The sequence below is a fragment of the Arvicola amphibius genome, chromosome 10, assembly GCF_903992535.2.
Source record: "Arvicola amphibius chromosome 10, mArvAmp1.2, whole genome shotgun sequence".
Classification (NCBI taxonomy): domain Eukaryota; kingdom Metazoa; phylum Chordata; class Mammalia; order Rodentia; family Cricetidae; genus Arvicola; species Arvicola amphibius.
In genome coordinates this window covers 6,535,922-6,555,473 of record NC_052056.1, presented here as the reverse complement: position 1 = coordinate 6,555,473, position 19,552 = coordinate 6,535,922, and the positions used below count along the sequence as shown (strand labels likewise).

At 44.4% G+C, this 19,552-nt stretch overlaps 1 protein-coding gene across 3 annotated transcripts in view; it reads left to right on the top strand.

Annotated features, from left to right (window-relative positions):
* Positions 1-19,552, top strand: part of Itsn1 (intersectin 1) — a 179,817-nt gene that overhangs the window by 56,911 nt on the left and 103,354 nt on the right. For all 3 annotated transcript variants that reach the window (XM_038345999.1, XM_038345998.1, XM_038345997.1), the window contains exons 5-8: positions 7,508-7,668; positions 14,465-14,644; positions 16,002-16,098; positions 18,746-18,846. In XM_038345999.1, the coding sequence (XP_038201927.1) occupies positions 7,508-7,668; positions 14,465-14,644; positions 16,002-16,098; positions 18,746-18,846 (539 nt within the window). The remainder of the gene's footprint in view (positions 1-7,507; positions 7,669-14,464; positions 14,645-16,001; positions 16,099-18,745; positions 18,847-19,552) is intronic.

The following is a 19,552-nucleotide window of genomic DNA, read 5'->3' as shown; positions in this document are numbered from 1 at the left end:
AGGGCCACACACAGAAAAAAAAAACCTGTCTTGAAAGACCTAAATAAATAAACCGCCCTATTTTCATGCAAAGTTTTGCTTAAGTTGCCCACCATAGCCTTGAATTTTAGTCTTCCTTCCTTAGCCTCCTAAGTAGCAAAGATTACAGGGCTCTGTCTGTCCTCTCTGCCCTCTTCTTCTTAACACCAGGGTAAGATGGGAATAATTCTAAATATTTTAGTTGCCAAAACGGTATCTGCCAGTTTCCTTCCCATTCCTTCCTAGGAGGGTGATTTCTAGGAGCTGTATCATTGTTGGCTATTGTTATAATCTGGCATTTCATACTCTAACCTAACTCCTTCAGAGAATTCAGTTTTCCTCATCAGAGTCTTCCCTGGAAATCCTACTGTGGAGACACGCAGTTCCCAAGACTGAGTAGGTCATAGTTCAAGAGTCCAGGAACTAGTTAACTGGAATACACTTCTACAAAACACCACAGCGGCTTCTGAGATAGTCTGCTCATTAGCCCTACAGCCGCAACACCAGGAGACAGGAGGCAGGCCAGATGCAGAACTCTCTTTCTCCTCAGATCAGAGCCATGAAGGATTGCCTGTGGCAGAGTCCATCCAGGGAAACACACGGGTGTGAGAATGGAAAAGCTGTCATTTGTGACAGTTTTAAAACGGACTTGAAGAGTTAAGTACCACTGTGAGTTACTGAGTAAATGGGTGTTGGAGCCGGGCTCAAAGGCAGCTTGCTTCTCTTAGCCCAGCTTCTTAGCAGGTCTCGTTTCATAAAATTTCCAACTGCTTTCCAGAGCTGCTGCAGAGGGACTGAGTTCAGTTCCTAGCACCAACACTGGACTGCTCACAACTGCCTGTAATTCTAGCTCCAAGGGATCTGAGCCCTGTGGCCTCCAAAGATGCTGGTGTTCATGTTCACAGATGCATACACACAATCGAAAACAAAATACAGCTGTTTTTAAAAAGTGAACCCACACTGAGCATGATGGTGCCTGCTTATAGTCAAAGCACTTTGAAGGTAGAAAAGCAGGAGGATCCAGAGTTTAAGGCCAACCTGGGCTGCATGAGATCAGCCTTAAAAATGAACTCCTGCCCCTCTGGAAACAGACATTTAAAACTCTCCATTAAGGGGCTGGAGAGAAGGCTCAATTCCCAGCATGCACAGGGAAACTCATAACTGTTTGTTACTCCAGTTCCAGGGAATCCAGTGCCCTCTTTGACCTCTGAGGGCAACATGGCACACATACATACATACATACATACATACATACATACATACATACATACATACATGCAGGCAAATACTCATACACAGTATAATCAGTTAATTAAAACTCTCCAAAAAAACAAAAAACAAACAAACAAACAAAACAACCAAAAAAACTCTCCAAAGCTGCCACTGAATGCTCAAGCCCAGCATGGTCCTGCTCTTGCTGTCTCCCCTCCTCTCAGCTCTTACCTTCCCTCCCTCTCTCCCACAGCATCTGCTCCAGAAGCTGACCCCTGTGTTCCTCACAGGGCAGGTCTCTCCTTGCCTCGGGACCACTGTAATGGTGTTTCTCCTTTTTGGAGTTGTAGAACTCACATAACTGCTCACTGTCTTGTCACCCTGCGGAGAGATGCTCTTTGATGACTTTGTCCCCTCTCCCAGTCCCAGCTCCACTTCTCAGTGGTGAGTCTCCATAGCACAGCCTTGAGCATGCTGGAGAAAGGGCCTTGCCCTGAACCTCAAACCCAGCCCTTCTCTCTGGCCTTAGCCATATCTGACTTGTTTTAAATGAAAAGACAGAGACCTGGTCTGTCTTTAGTTCCTAGCGCTCACACCGTAGCAAGTGCTCTCATACTTAATATTTTTATTGAATGAGTGACCAAACTGCTTTAATTTTCCTTATTGCTTGGCCTTAATGGGCACCAAATGGCAGATGAGTAGCCTGTGACACGTCTGTGTGGAGCAGCGACCTCCTGAAGACCTCTGCAGGTCTCATTAACAAGGTCTGAAAGCAGCAGTGTACACGGGGGCATTCTGGGAAGTCCTCCCTGTTCGCTCTTCATTTCATCTCCCCACTGACATAGCTGTTCCTTGTTATGGTTGGTTATTGTCGTGGTAAAAAGCAGGCACAGAACATAGACTGTTTGGTGCTTATGTGTAGCTTCTGGGAACCAGCTATCGCTCCACCTTCTCATCTCCTTCTCATTTCCACAGCTCATGGTGTCGGGCGTGCGGTAGTGCTTCTCTCCCGTGTCCCATGTTTCCTCAGGCCGGTCATTTCCTGTGCATTGTGTTTACTGATAATGTAGTGATTACAGATGATTCTGTGATGAGCAGCTCCTAGCTGTGTGTTTTTATGTCGTTGGAAATGTACCTTCAGAGTCAATTCATAAGCATGCGGTTGCTGGCTCTAAGTAAATGATTATGTGGTTTCCTTCCATGTGGAGTTATAGGAATTTTCCCAGCCATGTGTCAGAGTGGTGTATGATTTGTTTGTAGAAGAAAATAAGAAAAGTATGCCATTGGTGGGATAGTTACTTTGTAGTTCTATTTCTGTGATAAAACACCACGATACGGCAACTTAGAGGAGGAAGGGTGTATTTTGTGCTGACAGTAAGAGCCCGTCACCTTCACATTGGGAAACTGGCAGCCAGCACCAGGCATGGCATCAGGCACAGCTGAGGGCTCACACCTGACCACAAGCAGGAAGCAGAGAGCCCACCCCCAGTGACACACTTCCTCCGAGGCCCAGCAAACAGGGCTGCCAGGGGGAGACCAAACATTCAGATGCCAGGCCCAGCAAACAGGGCTGCCGGGGGAGACCAAACTTTCAGATGCCAGGCCCAGCAAACAGGGCTGCGGGGGGAGACCAAACATTCAGATGCCAGGCCCAGCAAACAGGGCTGCCGGGGGAGACCAAACTTTCAGATGCCAGAGACTATGGGCAGCATTTACCACTCAGTCACCACACTTGGCATCTCACATCTCTGCTCCTTCCTCACCCGCCTCTTGTTATATGGCACCACCTCTGATACATGGCTGATCTCAGATTTCAAAGTCAGTTTCCAGTCTCAGTGTGCAGCAGTTACTTGCTGGGTTTAGCATGCTTTTTTACTTCTGAAGTTTTTTAGATTTGATGTTAATATTATCCAGATTTACTGACTTTGGGAGGAACTGGTGCAGAGTTCATTGGAGAAATAGCTACAGTTGACTATAAAAAGGATGTCAGAGCCAATGTATTTTCTTTTTGCCAGAGGTCTTGGGCAGTGCTGTAGAAAGGCAGCTGGGCTCTGCTGTGTCAGGTGCCAAGAGGGAAGGAGTAGAGGGCTGAGCTTTGCCGAGTTGCTGTATTTCCAGAACTTCCTCTGGGCTCTCTGTTACTGGAGATTTTTTAATAGTTTTGGTTGTTAAGGGAATATCCTTGAGAATTGTAGACTGGGCGTTCAGCTAGATGTTAGAGCTGTGCTAGGAGCCTGACTGGCTTCTTTCTCCTTACCCAAAGGGAGTGGAAAGAGGTTTTGAAGCACTAAATTATTCTAATAAACTCTTATTTAAAAAGTCTCTTCTCACTGGGTGGTGGTGGCACACGCCTTTAATCCCAGCACTTGGGAGGCAGAGGCAGGCGGATCTCTGTGAGTTCGAGGCCAGCCTGATCTACAAGAGCAAGTTCCAGGACAGGCTCCAAAACTAGAGAAACCATGTCTTGAAAAACCAAAAAAAAAAAAAAAAAAAATTAAAAAAAAAGTCTCTCCTCCCTTACCCCATGGATCTCACATTGAATGTTTCTAGTCTCCGCCAACAACTTTTCAGGAGGAGTAGTGGAGGGTGGGCATCTGCTTGACTCTTTATTTAAACGTAAATAAAGTATGCGTGTTGCTGTGAGCGGACTCTTTCTCCCCTGTAAAGCATTTAAAATAGCTGAGCATGTTAAAAATGCTTTGCAGAAGAAGGAAGGATTGTCACCTTATTGGTATCCTTTAAATCTGAAAACTTTTACAGAATAGAGCAGCTCAGTGGCCACCAGGTCCCAGCATGAACACAGATGCAAACCCAAGCAAGTGACTTCCAGAGTGTGTGTCTGACAGCAGGACCAGAGGCGGGAGATCCACTGCGGCGTGCAGTTCTGTCAGCCTTGGTGTTTGTCTCAGCAGATAAAGGAAGGCACTGTCTGCTGGGCAGCTGTGGGGTGAGACTTGAAAAGCAAACTAAACAAAACACAGGAGCCTCCCTTCCAGTGACTGTGGCTATGCTCAGCGGCAGGGCTCCTGTACAGCGTGGAAGAGGCAGTGATAACACCTTTGACTAGCTCATGAATTTAAAACACGCCCCGTGGCATCTCAGCGCCTGGAGGAGCAGGAGTTTATGGACATTCTCTGTGTAGCGAGTTGCAGGCTAGCTCAGGCTACCCAGAACTCTGTCTTAGACTGTTTAGCAACAGTCACTACTGAGAACTGTTCTAACCAGTGAGGCACTAAATCCGCGTCTGCAAACTCAGAACAAGTGTCTTAATAGGCAAAACAACCTGTGCTGAGGACGCGAGGAACGCAGGAAGAGAAAGGTCGTGTCCTTTGCTTCTCCACTTAGGTTATTGTGTTAGTGATATTCTTAGACATTTAGTAAGATAATTAAATCTAGCGTAAATAACTATTAAGAATTCATATGTCTGTTTGAGTCGGGGGCTTATATAGCCTCGGGTGGTTTTGGATTTTTGATGTAGCAAAGATGATCTGGATCTCTTAACCTTCTCCCTGTTTCCTGAGTTTCCTGGGGTTATAGACCGGTGACGGCACTGACTCTAAAATACTCCATGCTTAAAATAAACACCGAAGAAATAGACATGTAGGGAAATAAGCTACTTACAAGTCTGGTAAAGATGACAAAATTCCATAAAATACTTTTGTCAATAAAATTTCACAAGTTGCATGAAGAAAGTGTCATATAGGAAGAAAATACTGTCTGTCGTATTAAAGGGAATAGAAGAAATTGAAAGACATACGTATTATTTTTCTTGCTGAGCAAACTAATGTGTCTATCTAGTGCAGAAGCAAACAAGCTATAGCAACCCACTGGCCTGTCGTCTCCCGTCTCCCGGGTGTGTGTGTGTGTGTGTGTGTGTACACACACATGGGTGCATAGGTGCATGGTGCGCATGTCTGTGTGGAAGCCAGAGGTAAACTCTGGGTGCTGTTCCTTAGGAACTGTCCACCTTGGTGGGTTTTTTGTTTGTTTGTTTGTTTTTCAATTTTGGTTTTTTAAGACAGGGTTTCTCTGTGTAGCTTTGGTTATCCTGGAACTCACTCTGTAGACCAGGCTGACCTCAAACTCACCGAGATCCGTCTGCCTCTGCCTCTTGAGTGCTGGAACTAACAGCATGTGCCATCACTGCCTGGCTTGGTGTTTTATCTTATTTATGTGTATGCATATATGTATGTGTTGGTGTGAGCATGTGCCACATGTGGCGGGGTGCTCTTGGTTTTCTTGGAACTGGAGTTATAGGTTAACCTGTGTCCTGAGCTTTTTCCTTTTTGTTAAAGTTTTTATCTGTATGATTGTTTTGCCTGCGTGTATATAGTACATCATGTATCGTGTGTGCCATTCTTGAGCAGGCCAGACAAGGGCTTCAGATTTCCTCAAGAACTAGAATTACAGACAGTTGTTACCAGCCATGTAGGTGCTGAGAAGTGAACCTGAGTCCTCTGCAAGAGCAGCCAGCAGTCTTAGCAGCTGAGCCATCTCTATAGCTTCTGCATTTTGTTTTTGTTCACGAGACATGGTCTTTGACTGGGGTCTGGGCTCACCGGTGAGGCTCAGGTCAGTCAGTGGTCAGCAAACCCAGGGGCGGAGCTGCCTGCCTCCACCTCCCTGCAAGAGAACTGCAAGTACGCGCCTCCCGACCTTCCTCCTTTACAAGCGGGTCTGCTATGTAGGTGCTCATGCTGGGTTGTTTCAGGAAAGCTAATCTGGAGGTCTAAGAACTCCGAGAGCATAGCAGCCTGTATTTCAGTCCAGTGAGCGGAGAACAGGGTTTGTCAGTATTGATTGACAGTGTGGGGTGTGTCTGGAGGAGTGCTGTGATCTTGAATAACACTGAATTACAGTTAGCCTAAAGATTCGAATGTGGTGGCGCACACCTTCAATCCCAGCACTCTGGAGGCAGAGACAGGCAGATCTCTGTGAGTTTGAGGCCAGCCTGGTCTATAGAGCGAGTTCCAGACCAGCCAAGGATGCACAGAGAGACCTTTCTTGAAAACAAAACAAATAAAATGTAACAAAACAAATTAAAGACTGAAAACTTAAAAGCTGATGAAATAAATATTTTGTGTCTACAGTGTATAATTTCTACACAGTAAAGATCCACACAAAATCAATAGACTAAAACTCACCTGTTTGCAGTAAAATAGTTAATATGCTGTGTATAGGGAATGCTTCTAAACTGACAGGAAAAAGAAGCATAATTCAGCAGGAAGTCGGGAAAGGTTGGGAGCAAGCTGTTTGCAGAACAGTAAATCTGAGCACACAGGAAGCACCAGGAAAGTGGAGCTCAGGCTCACAGGAGCAGAGAAGCTTGTGGTTTGTGAGGGTCACGGCTGCAGAGGGCCCGAGCTCCTGCCTGAGCTCCTGTCTGAGCTGCCGTCATGTTCCTTCCTGCTCCATGCTCTGTATGTTCCAGAATGACTGCCGGCTTCTGCAGCCGTGCCATTTTCAGGGAGCTTTGGTGTTTGTTGCAGGACAATAAAAACAGGATAATAAAAACATGCTTTGGCTGCACTGCAGTCTTCATCTGTGGGTAAAAGAAGTCTAAAGTGGTTTTCATATTCTCATGAATGCGCACAGTGGGTTGGGCCATGTCTTGCCTTTTGCTTCCTTTTCCATGAGAGAAAGTGGTCTTTGAAAACTCACTACAAATCCCACTTGGGCCATGGATGCTTGAGGATCGTTTTGAAACAGTGAGTGCACGCCCAAGCACAAGCTTCTACAGTGAGCGTGCAGGGCAGGGCTTTAAAGCAGCTGACTTGGAGAACTTTCCCAGAACGGATCGCATGCCACGCCTTCTCCTGTGGATGTAGAGCCCCACAGAGGAAGTGGATTTAACTTAGTGTCTCTGGAAATAACTTTCTCCAGATCCCATTTTAATAACATTTAATTACAACATCATTCACGTGACACATTCAGTGATTTGTAGAATTGTCAGAATTGTGTCACCTCCACCCCGATCTGATTTTAGAACATTTTTTATTAAAATGAAATCTCTTAAAATGTAAGAAGTCATCAAATTCAGGCTGAAAGTTCCTCAGTGTCTCAACAGAGTACAAGGTACCACATAGTCACATAAAATGTGCTGGATTTTCTACCCTGCCCCACCCCCAGCCCCCTGTGGCTTGGTGGAGAAGGCTCACTCTTTGTTATTCTCTGTAGGAGCACAGGAGCCACTTACTTTGCCTGTGCCCGAGGAAGTGGTGTTGAGAAAGATCCTTTTGTAGTCCAGTTGTCTTGAGTCTGTGCTGCTGGTTTGCAGGGCACTAGCTGACATGAATAACGACGGAAGAATGGATCAAGTGGAGTTTTCCATAGCTATGAAGCTTATCAAACTGAAGCTCCAAGGATATCAGCTCCCCTCTGCGCTTCCCCCTGTCATGAAGCAGCAGCCAGTTGCTATTTCTAGTGCACCAGCATTTGGTAAGTCTGAAAATTAGTTGGTTCCTATATCTTGTTGTATGTCTTAAAAATGGATATTTTCCCTTTTCTCCTCTCAGAAATAATGAAATTCTTGCGTAGTTTTATCTTTAAAAAAGAAAAAAGAAAAAGACAGCTTTCAGGAAAGTAATGCTGTTCACGTCGACCCCGAGGGTAAAGGTTATTACAATGGGAGAGGTTCAGTCTCCCTGGGTTTAAGGAACCGGCCGGCGCTCTGTCTCTTGCTTTTCACATTCATTTGGATTTTCAGAGTCTTTGTTTTTCCTTGTACATAAATAGTTCCCTTGGATTGTGATATCTTTCTTTTTTCTTTTTAATTTTTTAAAAATTCTTTGGAGATCACATTTCCCCTTCCCTTTCCTTCCACCCTCTGATACACTTCTCCTTGCTCTCTTCCAGATTCATTGCCTCTTTTTCTCATTAACTGTTACATGTGTGCACGCATGTGCATGTGTGTGTATTTCTGAATATGTAAATGTAACCTGCTCAGTCTGTGTAATGTTGCTTGTATGTATGTTTTCAGGACTACTCACTGGATAACCAATTGGTCTACTCTTCCCTGGGGAAGACTATTTCTTCTCTGCATTTCTTAGTTGCCTGTAGTTCTTTATGTAGGGTTGAGGCCTCCTGACCCCACCCGCCTTCCACTTAGTATGTCTATTGTTAGTGTCCTCGTTCAGCTCGTGGTTAGGTAGTCGTGTTGGTGAGACCTCACGAGTGTAGCTACTGATATTTCCTGTGACACTTTCATGGCAATCTCCCTGATCCTTTGACTCGTAGAATCTTTCTGCTCACTCTTTCGCAATGGTCCCTGAGCCTTAGGTGCTGGAGCTGTATTAGGTGGATCTCTTGTGACCAGGCTCCACAAAAGGCTCTGCCTTTTGATTGGTTGTAGTTTTCTGTAATGGTCTCCCTCTGTTGCGAGAGAGTTTTCTTGATGAGGGTGAAGACTACACTCATCTGAGGGTAGAGTATAAATATTTAGAATGTAGTTAGGGATTATGCTGAGTTGGTAAGTGACTGTTACAGGTCCTTTCCAAGATCCATGACTTCACTAGACTTAGGTAGTCGGCTATGTTTTTATTACCAGTCAGGATTTCTGTTTCATTGAGTGAGTCTTAAATCCAACTAGGGAGTTGTTGGTTACCGTCAATGTGTGTGGGCCACTAATGCACCCTTAGTGATCATGCCAATGCTCATCATTATTGTAATTTGTGGATCATAGTCAGGTAGGACTGTTGGTGCTTCCCTCCTTTGGAAACTTGCATAGTGCCTTCTGGCACCTAAAGGTTTAAAAACCTCTCAACATAGCACCAATAAGCATTTAAAACAGCCTACAAGGGACATTATAAATTCAAATCATAATACTGTAAATTGTCTTTCTTTTGGGGACCTTTGACTACAAAGCTGGTTTTTCTAAGAGGAAGGCGTGAGCTTGGGGAGATCTTTAGGTTATCAGGACACGGGTCTATGAGAAGAAGCACAAAGCTATGCATGAGCAAAGATGAGGAGTGCAAGTGAGCAGCGTAGTGACATCCAGACAGACCCACTTGATTTGTGTTTGCAGTTAGCAGGCCCGTGCAAGTGGGCTTTGCAGTGAGTCCCTGAAGGTGCTTGCTGCTAACTTTTGTTCAGACTTATGTGTTAAAACAGCTAGGGCATGTTTGGTTTTGTTTTAGACTCTGCAGTGTGAAGAAAGGATCTGTTGAACAATGATGCCCCATTTCTTTTCCCCTAAACTATGTGCAGTTCTTTCCCTGTTACTTGTTTTCCCCTTCTCTGCTCCGTGATTTTCAACTTGTCAATGCTGCTGTTCTATTTGACGTACTTCTGGGCTCACTGCTTAGTGTCATACGTTTATTTAGTGGCTTGCACCGCTACCGAGGGAACCTTGCACTGCCAGCCTCGGCCTGGGTCTTCTCACCTGCTTCTCGTAACATAAACATTTTCCCTAACTGATTCCAGGAAAATAAATGAACCATGAGGGTGTAAGGAAGGCTGCAAGAACAGAGGCCCGTCACGTTGACGCAGTCAATCTTTACTGGTATTTCTAGTTCCACTCCTAGCTTAATGGGAAGAGCGATTTAGATTTGGATGGTGGTTCTCGCCTGCTTATATTAGCCTTGTGTGCTTATTTTTGGAGAGGAATAAAACTGGCTGTCATTGAGTCTTCAAGAGAGGTAGGTGAGTTTGGAATGCAGCCAGTGTTAGGGAGGTCCAGTGTCTTAGTGGGAAGTGTGGTGTGGGCATATGGAACCAAAGCTTGGTGTGGTGCAGCATTGAGTGCTGTGGCAAAGGGAAGGCTCTGCAAATGGAGGCTGAGGAGCACGGCGGGAATTGCTCACCGTAGCCAGGGAAGTCTTTCCGGGAGAAGTGAGTGAGCAACCGCATGAGCGGTTGTTCCTGAGATGAAGCAAGAGAAGGGGAGGAAAGTGTTGATGGAGCTTGATGCGTGGGCTGCTCAGTGACCTTCGCCCTGTGAGTGTCTGCATAGGGACCAGAATGGGGCTTGACTCTGAGGAGATGGCGGCCGGTCGCCTGGCATGCTCTAGAACTGTAGAGAGGAGAATTCTAGCGGTGCAGGAGAATTCCAAGAATTAGGAGTAAGCACCATAGGAAGCAATGGCTTCCAGGCCTAGCCTCCAATAAATATATTTAGGTAGAAGATAGCTCCTTAGCCAGCAGTCCCAGCACTTGGGAGGCAGAGGCAGGAGGACTGCTATGAGGTCAAGGCCAGCCTGGCCTATATGGTGAGTTCCGGGCCATTGAGAGATGCACAGAGACAGACCCGTCTCAACAGACAATGAATCGCTTGATGAGAGGAGGATAGTCTTTGCAGTTGGCTTACTTTGCATTGCTGGCTTGTCAGGCTCAGGATCAGGCTTGGGTCGTGCCGCCCTAGGCAGGTGTTCTGTCTCAGGTCTACATTGGGGCTAAAGTAATAAATGAGCTGGAAATGGTGGCACAGACTTATAATACCAGCTTCTAGGTGCTAAGATAAGATTGCAAATGTAAGGCCAGCCTGGGAAAACTCTGCTGTAAGAAGAGCTTAACGTTTAGAGACTTGGAAGATGCTTTCCAGTTGGTGGTTTTTTTTTTTTTTTTTTTTTTTTTACTGTTAACTAGTTTTGTGCAGTCTTTTTAGTAACAAGTTTGACATATTATTTATTATAAGATTTTCTTTCTTATCATCACTTTCAAAGTTACTTTCCTTTCTTTAAGATGAAGAATTTGTAGTTCTAGAGATAAGGTGTCTTAGAAGTTTGCCTGCATCGACCTTTCAAAAGTCTTGAAAGACTTAGACTGTTTTAGCATGGTTAGCGTAATTTATGCAGCCATCAAGCATGAGGCATCGGCATCGGCATGATGCATGTTGATATATGTCGACATAAAATTACCTGTTTCAGGTGCGCTGTGTGGTAAGTGTTGATGGCGGGTATGGCCTATAAACCGATCCTTTAGTGTCTGTAAATAATAAAGTTAAGCCCAGGTTGGAAATTCCTTCCCTTCGTTGTACTTTCAATACCTATAAACATTGTTAGTATTTTTTTTCCAAATGAAGAGCTGTGCTTGGTGTGTAGCTCAGTAATAAAACATATGGTTAGCTTGCTCCGGGAGCTGGATTCATATCACCCCCCCCCCCATATAGAGGGTTGAGAGGAGTTTTTCTCATGTTTATGTAATGGATACTAATTTATAAATGTAGGAAGAATTGAGTGTGAAAATTACTGTCCTATCACCTAGGGACAATAACCGTGTCACATTTTTTGAGAAAGATCTTAGTTGGTAGTCCAGGCTCATCTGGATCATACTGTGTCACCGGTACTGGCATCCAACTCCTGATCCTGCTCCAGCTTCTTGCGGGCTGAGAGCCCCATTTAAAAGGTACAGACGTCCTGTTCACTATTAGAAAAAGGAGCTAGCTACAAGGACAAGCAAGCTCCTGCTGCAGCAAGTGACCCTTCCTCAGGAAAGTGGATAATGATTCTCGAGGACACTCAAAGTCGACTTTTTGCCTGTACACATGTGCAAACACACATGTTCTCACACTTGCCACACAGCATACAACAAAAGCTGAAGAAAGGAATACTTGCAGAATAGAACCACGTAAGTCTGTCAGTACAGGAGGCAGGGGAAAGAAAATCATCTGTCTGCTGTAGTTGAGAAAGAGAAGCAAGAAAGTAGTTGCTAGGCATTCGTACAAATCAGATCCAGCCAGTCAGAGCTGTGTCTGAACTCCCTGAGTGCCCCACACAGGGGTCTGCAGAAAGATCTGGGCAGTCCGGTTTCCACACCCCCTACTCAAACTGGCTCAGCTTGTGTTGGGGTCCTGGGTTTAATCTCTGGTACCACAAACAAAACAAAACAAAACAACAACCCAGCTCACCTCGACCTTTTCTGGAGCAGGCCCATCCCAAGGTCAGGTAAATGAGGAGAATAAGAGACAAGGGAGGGGGTGCAGAAGAAAGTGAAGGTGGCACAGACCGGAAATTTCAAAAAGCAGACTCAGTACAAATAAGCGACAGAAAGGTTTGAGCCCGGTCATCCTACACCAAGTTATTATTAGAAAAACACGGCACAGCTGAGGTTACTCCACCCTGCTGATGGTGATACTATCAGTTCAAACAAACTACAGGATGCTGTGGACCTGATACAGGACTTCAGACACCAGCCTAAAGGGATTTGAACATCCCAGAAGTGAGGTGGCAGGATTCAGCAAAGAATGAACAACAATCTTTTATTCTAAAAACAAAGGCAAAGCTGCAGGCAACTTCAGAGATACTATTCTTTTTATTTTATTATTTTTTTATTTAACTTTTTATTTTATGTGCATTGGTGTGAAAGTGTCAGATCTTGTGGAATGGCATTTTTAGACAGTTGTGAGCTGCCATGTGGGTGCTGGGAATTGAACCCGGGTCCTCTGGAAGAGCAGTCAGTGCTCTTAACCGCTGAGCTATCTCTCCAGCTCCCAGAGATACTATTCTAAAGAGAATAAAAACCTTTTTTAAAATTAGAAGAAAATGAACCAGTAGATATAAAAAAGAATTGACAGCTACTAAAATTTTGAAAAAGTTGGGTAGGAATTCATGAAGAATCTTCCACCAGGGAACAAAGCAAACTGTAAAATGAATTCAGGATCATTATCTTGAAATAGATTTGAAAGGGTATGTCTGATAGTACTAACCTGAAAGGACTAACCCTAAGGTAAATTATACTATTTTGAACATGCAGAAAAGGAAACTATGTGGTTTGTAAGGGAAAATAGATTAGTTTCAGACATTGACAGCAGTGTATTGTTGCAAAAGAAAACTAAGTGACATATTCAGGATTCTCAGGGAAAGAATGAACCAAAGATTTTTAATGTCCTAAAAAAGGGATTTTCAAAGGAGCAGAGACAAACCTTGGCCCGCTTGTGAGGTCTCTGGGAGTATCCAGTCTTTAGTCTGTCCATCTACCTACCTTTGTCTGTCCTCTCTCCTCTGGAAAGGTCTCAATAATGATTGGCATCCCCAGATCACGGACATAACATTTTTTGCTATAGGAAACCAGAATTTCTTGGGAAGAAGAAAATATCTGATTCTAGACCTGAAGTATGAACTATCCATGATGAACTTAGAAGGTGTGTTCTTTGATAACGGTCAGTTAGGAAGCGGTCAGAACAGTGGAGCAGCAACAGAGCCAACCTGGAGAGACTGCATTGACCAGAGGAGGACCTTTGAACTTCAGTACCGAGTTTAGTGATATAGACTTAGTTAATGTATTTTTCGGGCAGTGTCGCGTGTGCTCAGGCTGGGCTTGAACCCCGATCTTCTTGCCTCTGCCACGTGCTGGGATTACAGGCATGAGCCACCACTCCTGGCCGACCTTAGGAAAGTCATGGAGCTGTTAAAGTAGAGACAAACAGATAAGAGCATGCATTTTAGTTCCAATAGTCCTCTTTTATTGGTCAGAACATACTTATAAGGAGGTACTTCTCATTAACTGGTTACTTTTAGGTGAACAGTATATATTGGAGATGTAGGTAAAATGGCTGATTTTTTTTTTTTTTTTTAGTCCCCTTTATTTTTGGTACCTTTATTTTGTTCTTTCTAAATTTTTGGCAAATTTTATTATTTTATAAGAACTTGCAAATAAATAAAAACATCACACAAAAGTGAATCAGACCCGAAGTCTGTAGTATTTGTTGCCCTTAAATCTACTGCCATTGCTGTTTGTTGTTGTTTTAAACACAATCTGTAATCCAGGCTAGCCTCAAACTCTGCGTAGCTGAGGGTGACCTTGAATTCACAACCCTCCTGTACCAGAGGTTCCAGGTCTCTGGAGTTCTGGGAGTACAAGGCTGGGGGAACCCCAGACCTCCTGTATACTAGAAAATGGCTCTACCAGCTGAGCTACACCTCTGCCCTAACACTTTTCTTACCGATCCTCGTCCTGATAAACCGTCCACAAGCTGAGCATATCGTCCATTCAGTGTTGTTCCCCAAAAAAGTTGTGGGTCATAGAGGAACTGTCGAGACTGGGCCACACAAGCAAGAGAATCCAAGGGCCCTGTGGTTCTTGACATAAATGTTTGTGTTCTCCAGCAGTTTAACCTGAGGGTGTGTGTGTTAGCCAAGCAAGCACTGTACCGCAAGCTGTCCTCTCAGCCCTGGAACTGTTCTGTGTAGGGATATATTGCATCTGCGACCAGGATTCCTTCCCCTGGTAGTAGCAGGCTAAATGTTGCCGAGCGTTAGCACGTGACTGACTGAGTTTCGCGTGGGCTTTTTTCTTCTAGGTATAGGAGGAATTGGTAGCATGCCGCCACTTACAGCTGTTGCTCCAGTGCCAATGGGCTCCATCCCCGTTGTTGGAATGTCTCCACCCTTAGTATCTTCTGTTCCTCCAGCAGCAGTGCCTCCCCTGGCCAACGGGACGCCTCCCGTCATCCAGCCTCTGCCTGCATTTGCTCATCCCGGTAGGTGCCTCCAGTAGACCTGTTGCCACCACTTATATTTTGCTTTTCTTTCTTGTTAGATATCTTGTTACTCTCTAGTTATAGCTAAATGATATTTCGTTACAGAGAAAGGGATTGTAATTCTTCTATTTGATTCTCATTCCTCCCAGTATATGACATTGGCACATGCTAAGAGTAGAAGAAGGGAAAGTCATTGCAGAACTTGGGTACTTCTGTAGACAAAGGGGAGCCCAACAGTGAAAGCCAAGCACATAATTTCCTTTCATGGACAATAGAGTCTGAGCAGTGTCTGAACATTTTGTGTTTTCATGTATTGGTTACTTCTTTCCTTTAACTGCTGTGAGCAGCTAATACACAGCCTGTCCTTTGACTAGAATTCCATGGTGAGAAAAAGTGAGCAGTGTGAGTTTTGAACAAGCAGAATGGACAGGGCAGAATGGGGAAGAAAGTCAATTAAATGGCCAAGTATATTAAGCTCACAGTATTGAACACTTAACTGAAGGAAAGGATGTAGTTATTTTTGTTCTTGGTTTAATTTCATTTTGAGGCATTATTCAAAGTCTTTTCCTATAATTAAAAGAAAGCACGAAGTGTCGATATAGATAGCCTTGGCCTAACAAATCGTAATGAATTTATAGCAATTTGGGAATCCTATAGAAAGCTGTTTGGGGATATCTGAGGAAATTCAGTAGTGTCAGCAGCATACGTTTTGACTTTTTATCTGTGTCACTGTTGCTGCACCTGAGGTGACCTGCACTTAGGAAGATGAGAGTGGCATCTACTGAGCCTGTCAGCTTAGTCCTGTGCAGCCTTTGCGTGGTGGCTGCTGCGGTGATACCTGCTGCAGTGGGAACGTGAATCCACACGCTCTGTCTTGTTTGCTTGTGTGCTCTGGCAAGTGTTCCAAGACACTAGGCAAGACTGGGGGGGGGAGCTTGTTAGGGTCTCATCAGATCAAATGGGAATCACACACAAATCTGCCCCTCCCACAGTTCTCTGAGCAAGACTAGGCAGCCTGGGACTTCTTGGCTGCTACATCTGGAACTAATAATTTAACTCCCTGGATGGTAAGAAAGTGCCATCTTATACATATATTTAAGTTGTTACTTCAGTGACTTGGAACAGCACCTACAAAATGTGATACTGAATGTTCAGTAGAGAGCACAGTTCTGTGGATGTCAGCATCGCAGCTCAGTCGGGGCTCTAGGACGAGTGTGTCTCGGCATAAGATGGAGTAGAGGCTGTGTGGCTCCTCGCTGGAGAAGGAGGATTGCCATTGCTTTAGATGTTTTAAATAAGAGAAATTTCTTATTTTATAGACTTAAAATACTCAGTATTTTATTTATAATATTTACAGCAGCCACATTGCCAAAGAGTTCTTCCTTCAGCAGATCTGGTCCAGGGTCTCAGTTAAACACGAAACTACAGAAGGCACAGTCATTCGATGTAGCCAGGTAAGAGTGCTTGTTTTTAATGGAAAAGTTAGTTAAGGCACTATTTAATTCCCTTTAAACGAATTTTGTTCATCTTATTTTTTAAATATTTACTTTATGGGTCTGATGTTTTTCCTGCATGTGTATACATGTATGTATGTATGTGCACCACATGCCTGGTGCCCACAGAGGTTAGTAGAGAGTATTGGATTCTCTGGAACTGAAGTTGCATAGGGCTGTGACCATCATGGGTGCTGGAAATCTGCATCCTCTACCAGAGCAGCAAGGGCTTTAAACCACTGAGTGTCTCTACCTTGTTTAATTAGAATGCTAATAATGTCTTTTAAATTTTTGCATAATGCTATTAGAATTTATAATTTGTTTGCTACTGAGATGAATAATCAAGAACATGCCATTTTCCGAACTGTTTTTTCAACAAAAATGCAGTAGTACAGGTTGGATGTGCTGCTCCGTGGTAGAGAGAGAGCTTACCTAGCACATCCAAGGAACAGTGTTCACCCCCAGCACCAGAACAGAAATAGAATTGGATGGACTAAAGCAGACTCTGGGGAGCTAGAAGAGCCAATTAATGATTTTGTATTAATTATTTAAAAGTTTATTAATTTTTTATGAAATTTGAACTAAAGTTGAGCTTGCTTTTAATACTGTCATAATCTATCTGGCTTAGTAGTAGAGCAGTAGTAAACACCAATTTTAATAAAATGAGTAATTCATACTAGTGTTCATGACAGTTACATATGTGGCTGATTTGAGGGAGTGCACAGTTTCATTGCTTCCATGTGGCCAACCATAGTTTCATATTATCTTGTATCTGTTTCTTTACCACCTCTTTTCTTCCTATGGCTGAGATTTAACCTCATATTCATATTAAATTTCCTCTCTATCTCAGACTGACGTTTGTGTTTTTAACTTTTCTTACATGATTTTAAATTCTGCCTTAAAATTGCTTTATAACATTTGGATGCCTCTTACTGATGGTCAGCAAATATGAGTGCTTTTTGATGGTTGGTTTTCAGTGAAGTTGTAACTTTTTGTGATGGAGCTACCTTTTACGTAACATGCTTCTTAAATTGTTAGTTTGCTTAAACTCTCAGGAATGTAGCAGGAAGCTGATAGGTATAATCTGGGCGGGCGTCTGTGCAGCACCTTTATCTTTGTGGTGCAGGAGCAAGATAGTTACCTTTACTAAATAGGCAGGGGCTGGAGTCAGCAAACTGGTACACGGAATGAGAGACGTGCTGCAGACGTACTCACAGCAGAACCCCCGGCGGTAAGTGTTTCCATTAAGAGACTTAGAGGGATTCAAGAAGGCGGATTTGTCACTTCTCAAGTGTTTGTAGTTGACTCTTGAGACCTTTGCTAGTACGTTAGTCTATGAACACCACACTTGTTAGTAAATAAAAGCTAAATCTTCAGTGTGTGGTTAAAATCTTGGTTTGGTGTGTGTGAATCTCTGTAGGAAGGGAAGGAGATTGCATGTGGAGCCTTACTTGTCACCTGCCCTGCACACGCAATGCCACCCTTTCTGTCTCCATTGTAGTTCAGTGATCTCACTCAGACCCTGGGTCTTACAGACTGTGTCTGTGTGGTGCTTGTGTGGGCCGCGCATCTGCAGAAGATATTGCCAGGAGCATCTTACCCAGACTCACTGTTAGCAGGGCTTCTCAGGCCAGCATGCTAGCACGTTGGCAAGGAGACACCAGTGTTGGGTTACAGTCAAGAAAGTGGAGCTTTGTCCATGACTGCTCCACTGATTTGCCAGGACCCTGGACATATCCTATTTCCTCTCTGGGAGGTTTCCCATTTGCTAGGAATTTAAGCCTCCCAGCAGGAAATAATTTCCTTCATTAAGAAGTGGGCCTAGGAACTGTAAGATGGCTCAGTGGGTAAAAGTGCTTGCCTCCAAAACTGAGGACCTGGGTTCAACTCCTGCACACGCCATGGCATGTGTGCGCTCTCTCTCTCACATAAATGTATACACACACCTCAAATAAATAAATGAATGTAAGAACAAAAAAGAAATGAGTCCATGTTTGTTGTAGAAAGATAGATATTTTGTAGTTTTCTTTTTTAAAAGGCAGTTGCCAGCATTGCTTTTTAACTAAAGAAGGAATTCCTGAATCCTTTGGAAAATCTGGACAGTATATAATATCTCAGTTCCTGGTATATTTTCATATATTACAGGAATGTTTAGATTATTAAATTGTATGTAGAATATGAAATAGTCACTTGATCTGTTTTTCTTCATATTTAAAAAAGCCAGTTAGTTTAGTTCTTTAAAGATTTCTTTCTAAGTGTGTGTGTATGCCATGTGTGTCAGAAGCCAGAAGGGGGTGTTGGAGCCCCTGAGCTGGGTCACAAGCATTGTGAGCTCCATGACATGGATACTGGGAACTGAACCCAGAACCTCTGGAAGCAGGCACTCTTCCGCTGAGCCATTGCTCCAGCCACAATTCCCCTCTTTTGACAGACATCTGTAACTTTTGTGGAAGTGCTGAGTGTGGCCGAGTGCTGGGGCCTTTGCCGCTACAGTTGACCCCAGCGGCACCGCGAGGGAGCACTGCTAACCTGCGGTGCTTAGACAAGTCCTTGAGCCTCAGCAAGCCGCTCCTCACGCTGTGTTACTCTCTCCTTCCCCTTCCCACAGTGCCCCTCCAGCAGCAGAATGGGCCGTGCCTCAATCCTCGAGACTGAAATACAGGCAGTTGTTCAACAGCCATGACAAAACTATGAGTGGACACTTAACAGGTATTTACAAACCTACATCCGTTGTCACAATGCAGTCACTGCTGTGAATATGGAAAGCCCTTTCCAGATGTCTCCTCTCTTTCCTTATTTCTGAGTAGGGTTTCCATTGTCTTTGTTACCTTGTGTTTTCAACTCCCGATACCTCTGTCCATGCTTACCCTGTTCTCCTCCGCCTCTGGTCTTCACCCTCTCGCCTGGTGGTAAAATGCATCACAGACCAGGAGCCCGCTTGCACGTTGAAAGGCACTCATTAGAGAAGGGGGACATGAGTGCTGTGAGCAAAGCCGCTCAGCTTCTGAGGCGCAAGCACCTTTCTAGCTGCCTGTTCAGGTCAGGCAGAGGCTGGACGCAGGGCAGCGCTATGGGATGAAGGGACTCTGAGCCGTCACGATCGGCTTGTGCTCATGGAAGGGGAGGGATTAATTTCTAGGATCTCGGTGGTTTTTCTGAAGCGTGTTGATTCTGTTATCCAGATCAGAAGTGTAGAGAAGCATTTCAGGTACCACCCCAAGCCTTTATTGTGACGTCTTTAAGAACTAACAGCCACCAATTAGGATGTTACAGAGAAAGCAGTCTTTAGAAGGCCAGTGTGGAAGGGACGAGCGTGAGTTGGCTGGGCAAACCCTTACCGAGAACTCGAGCAGCTTGTAGGCACACGAGGCACACCTGCCCTCTGGCGTCTTGTTAAGACACGGCTGTGGTAGGC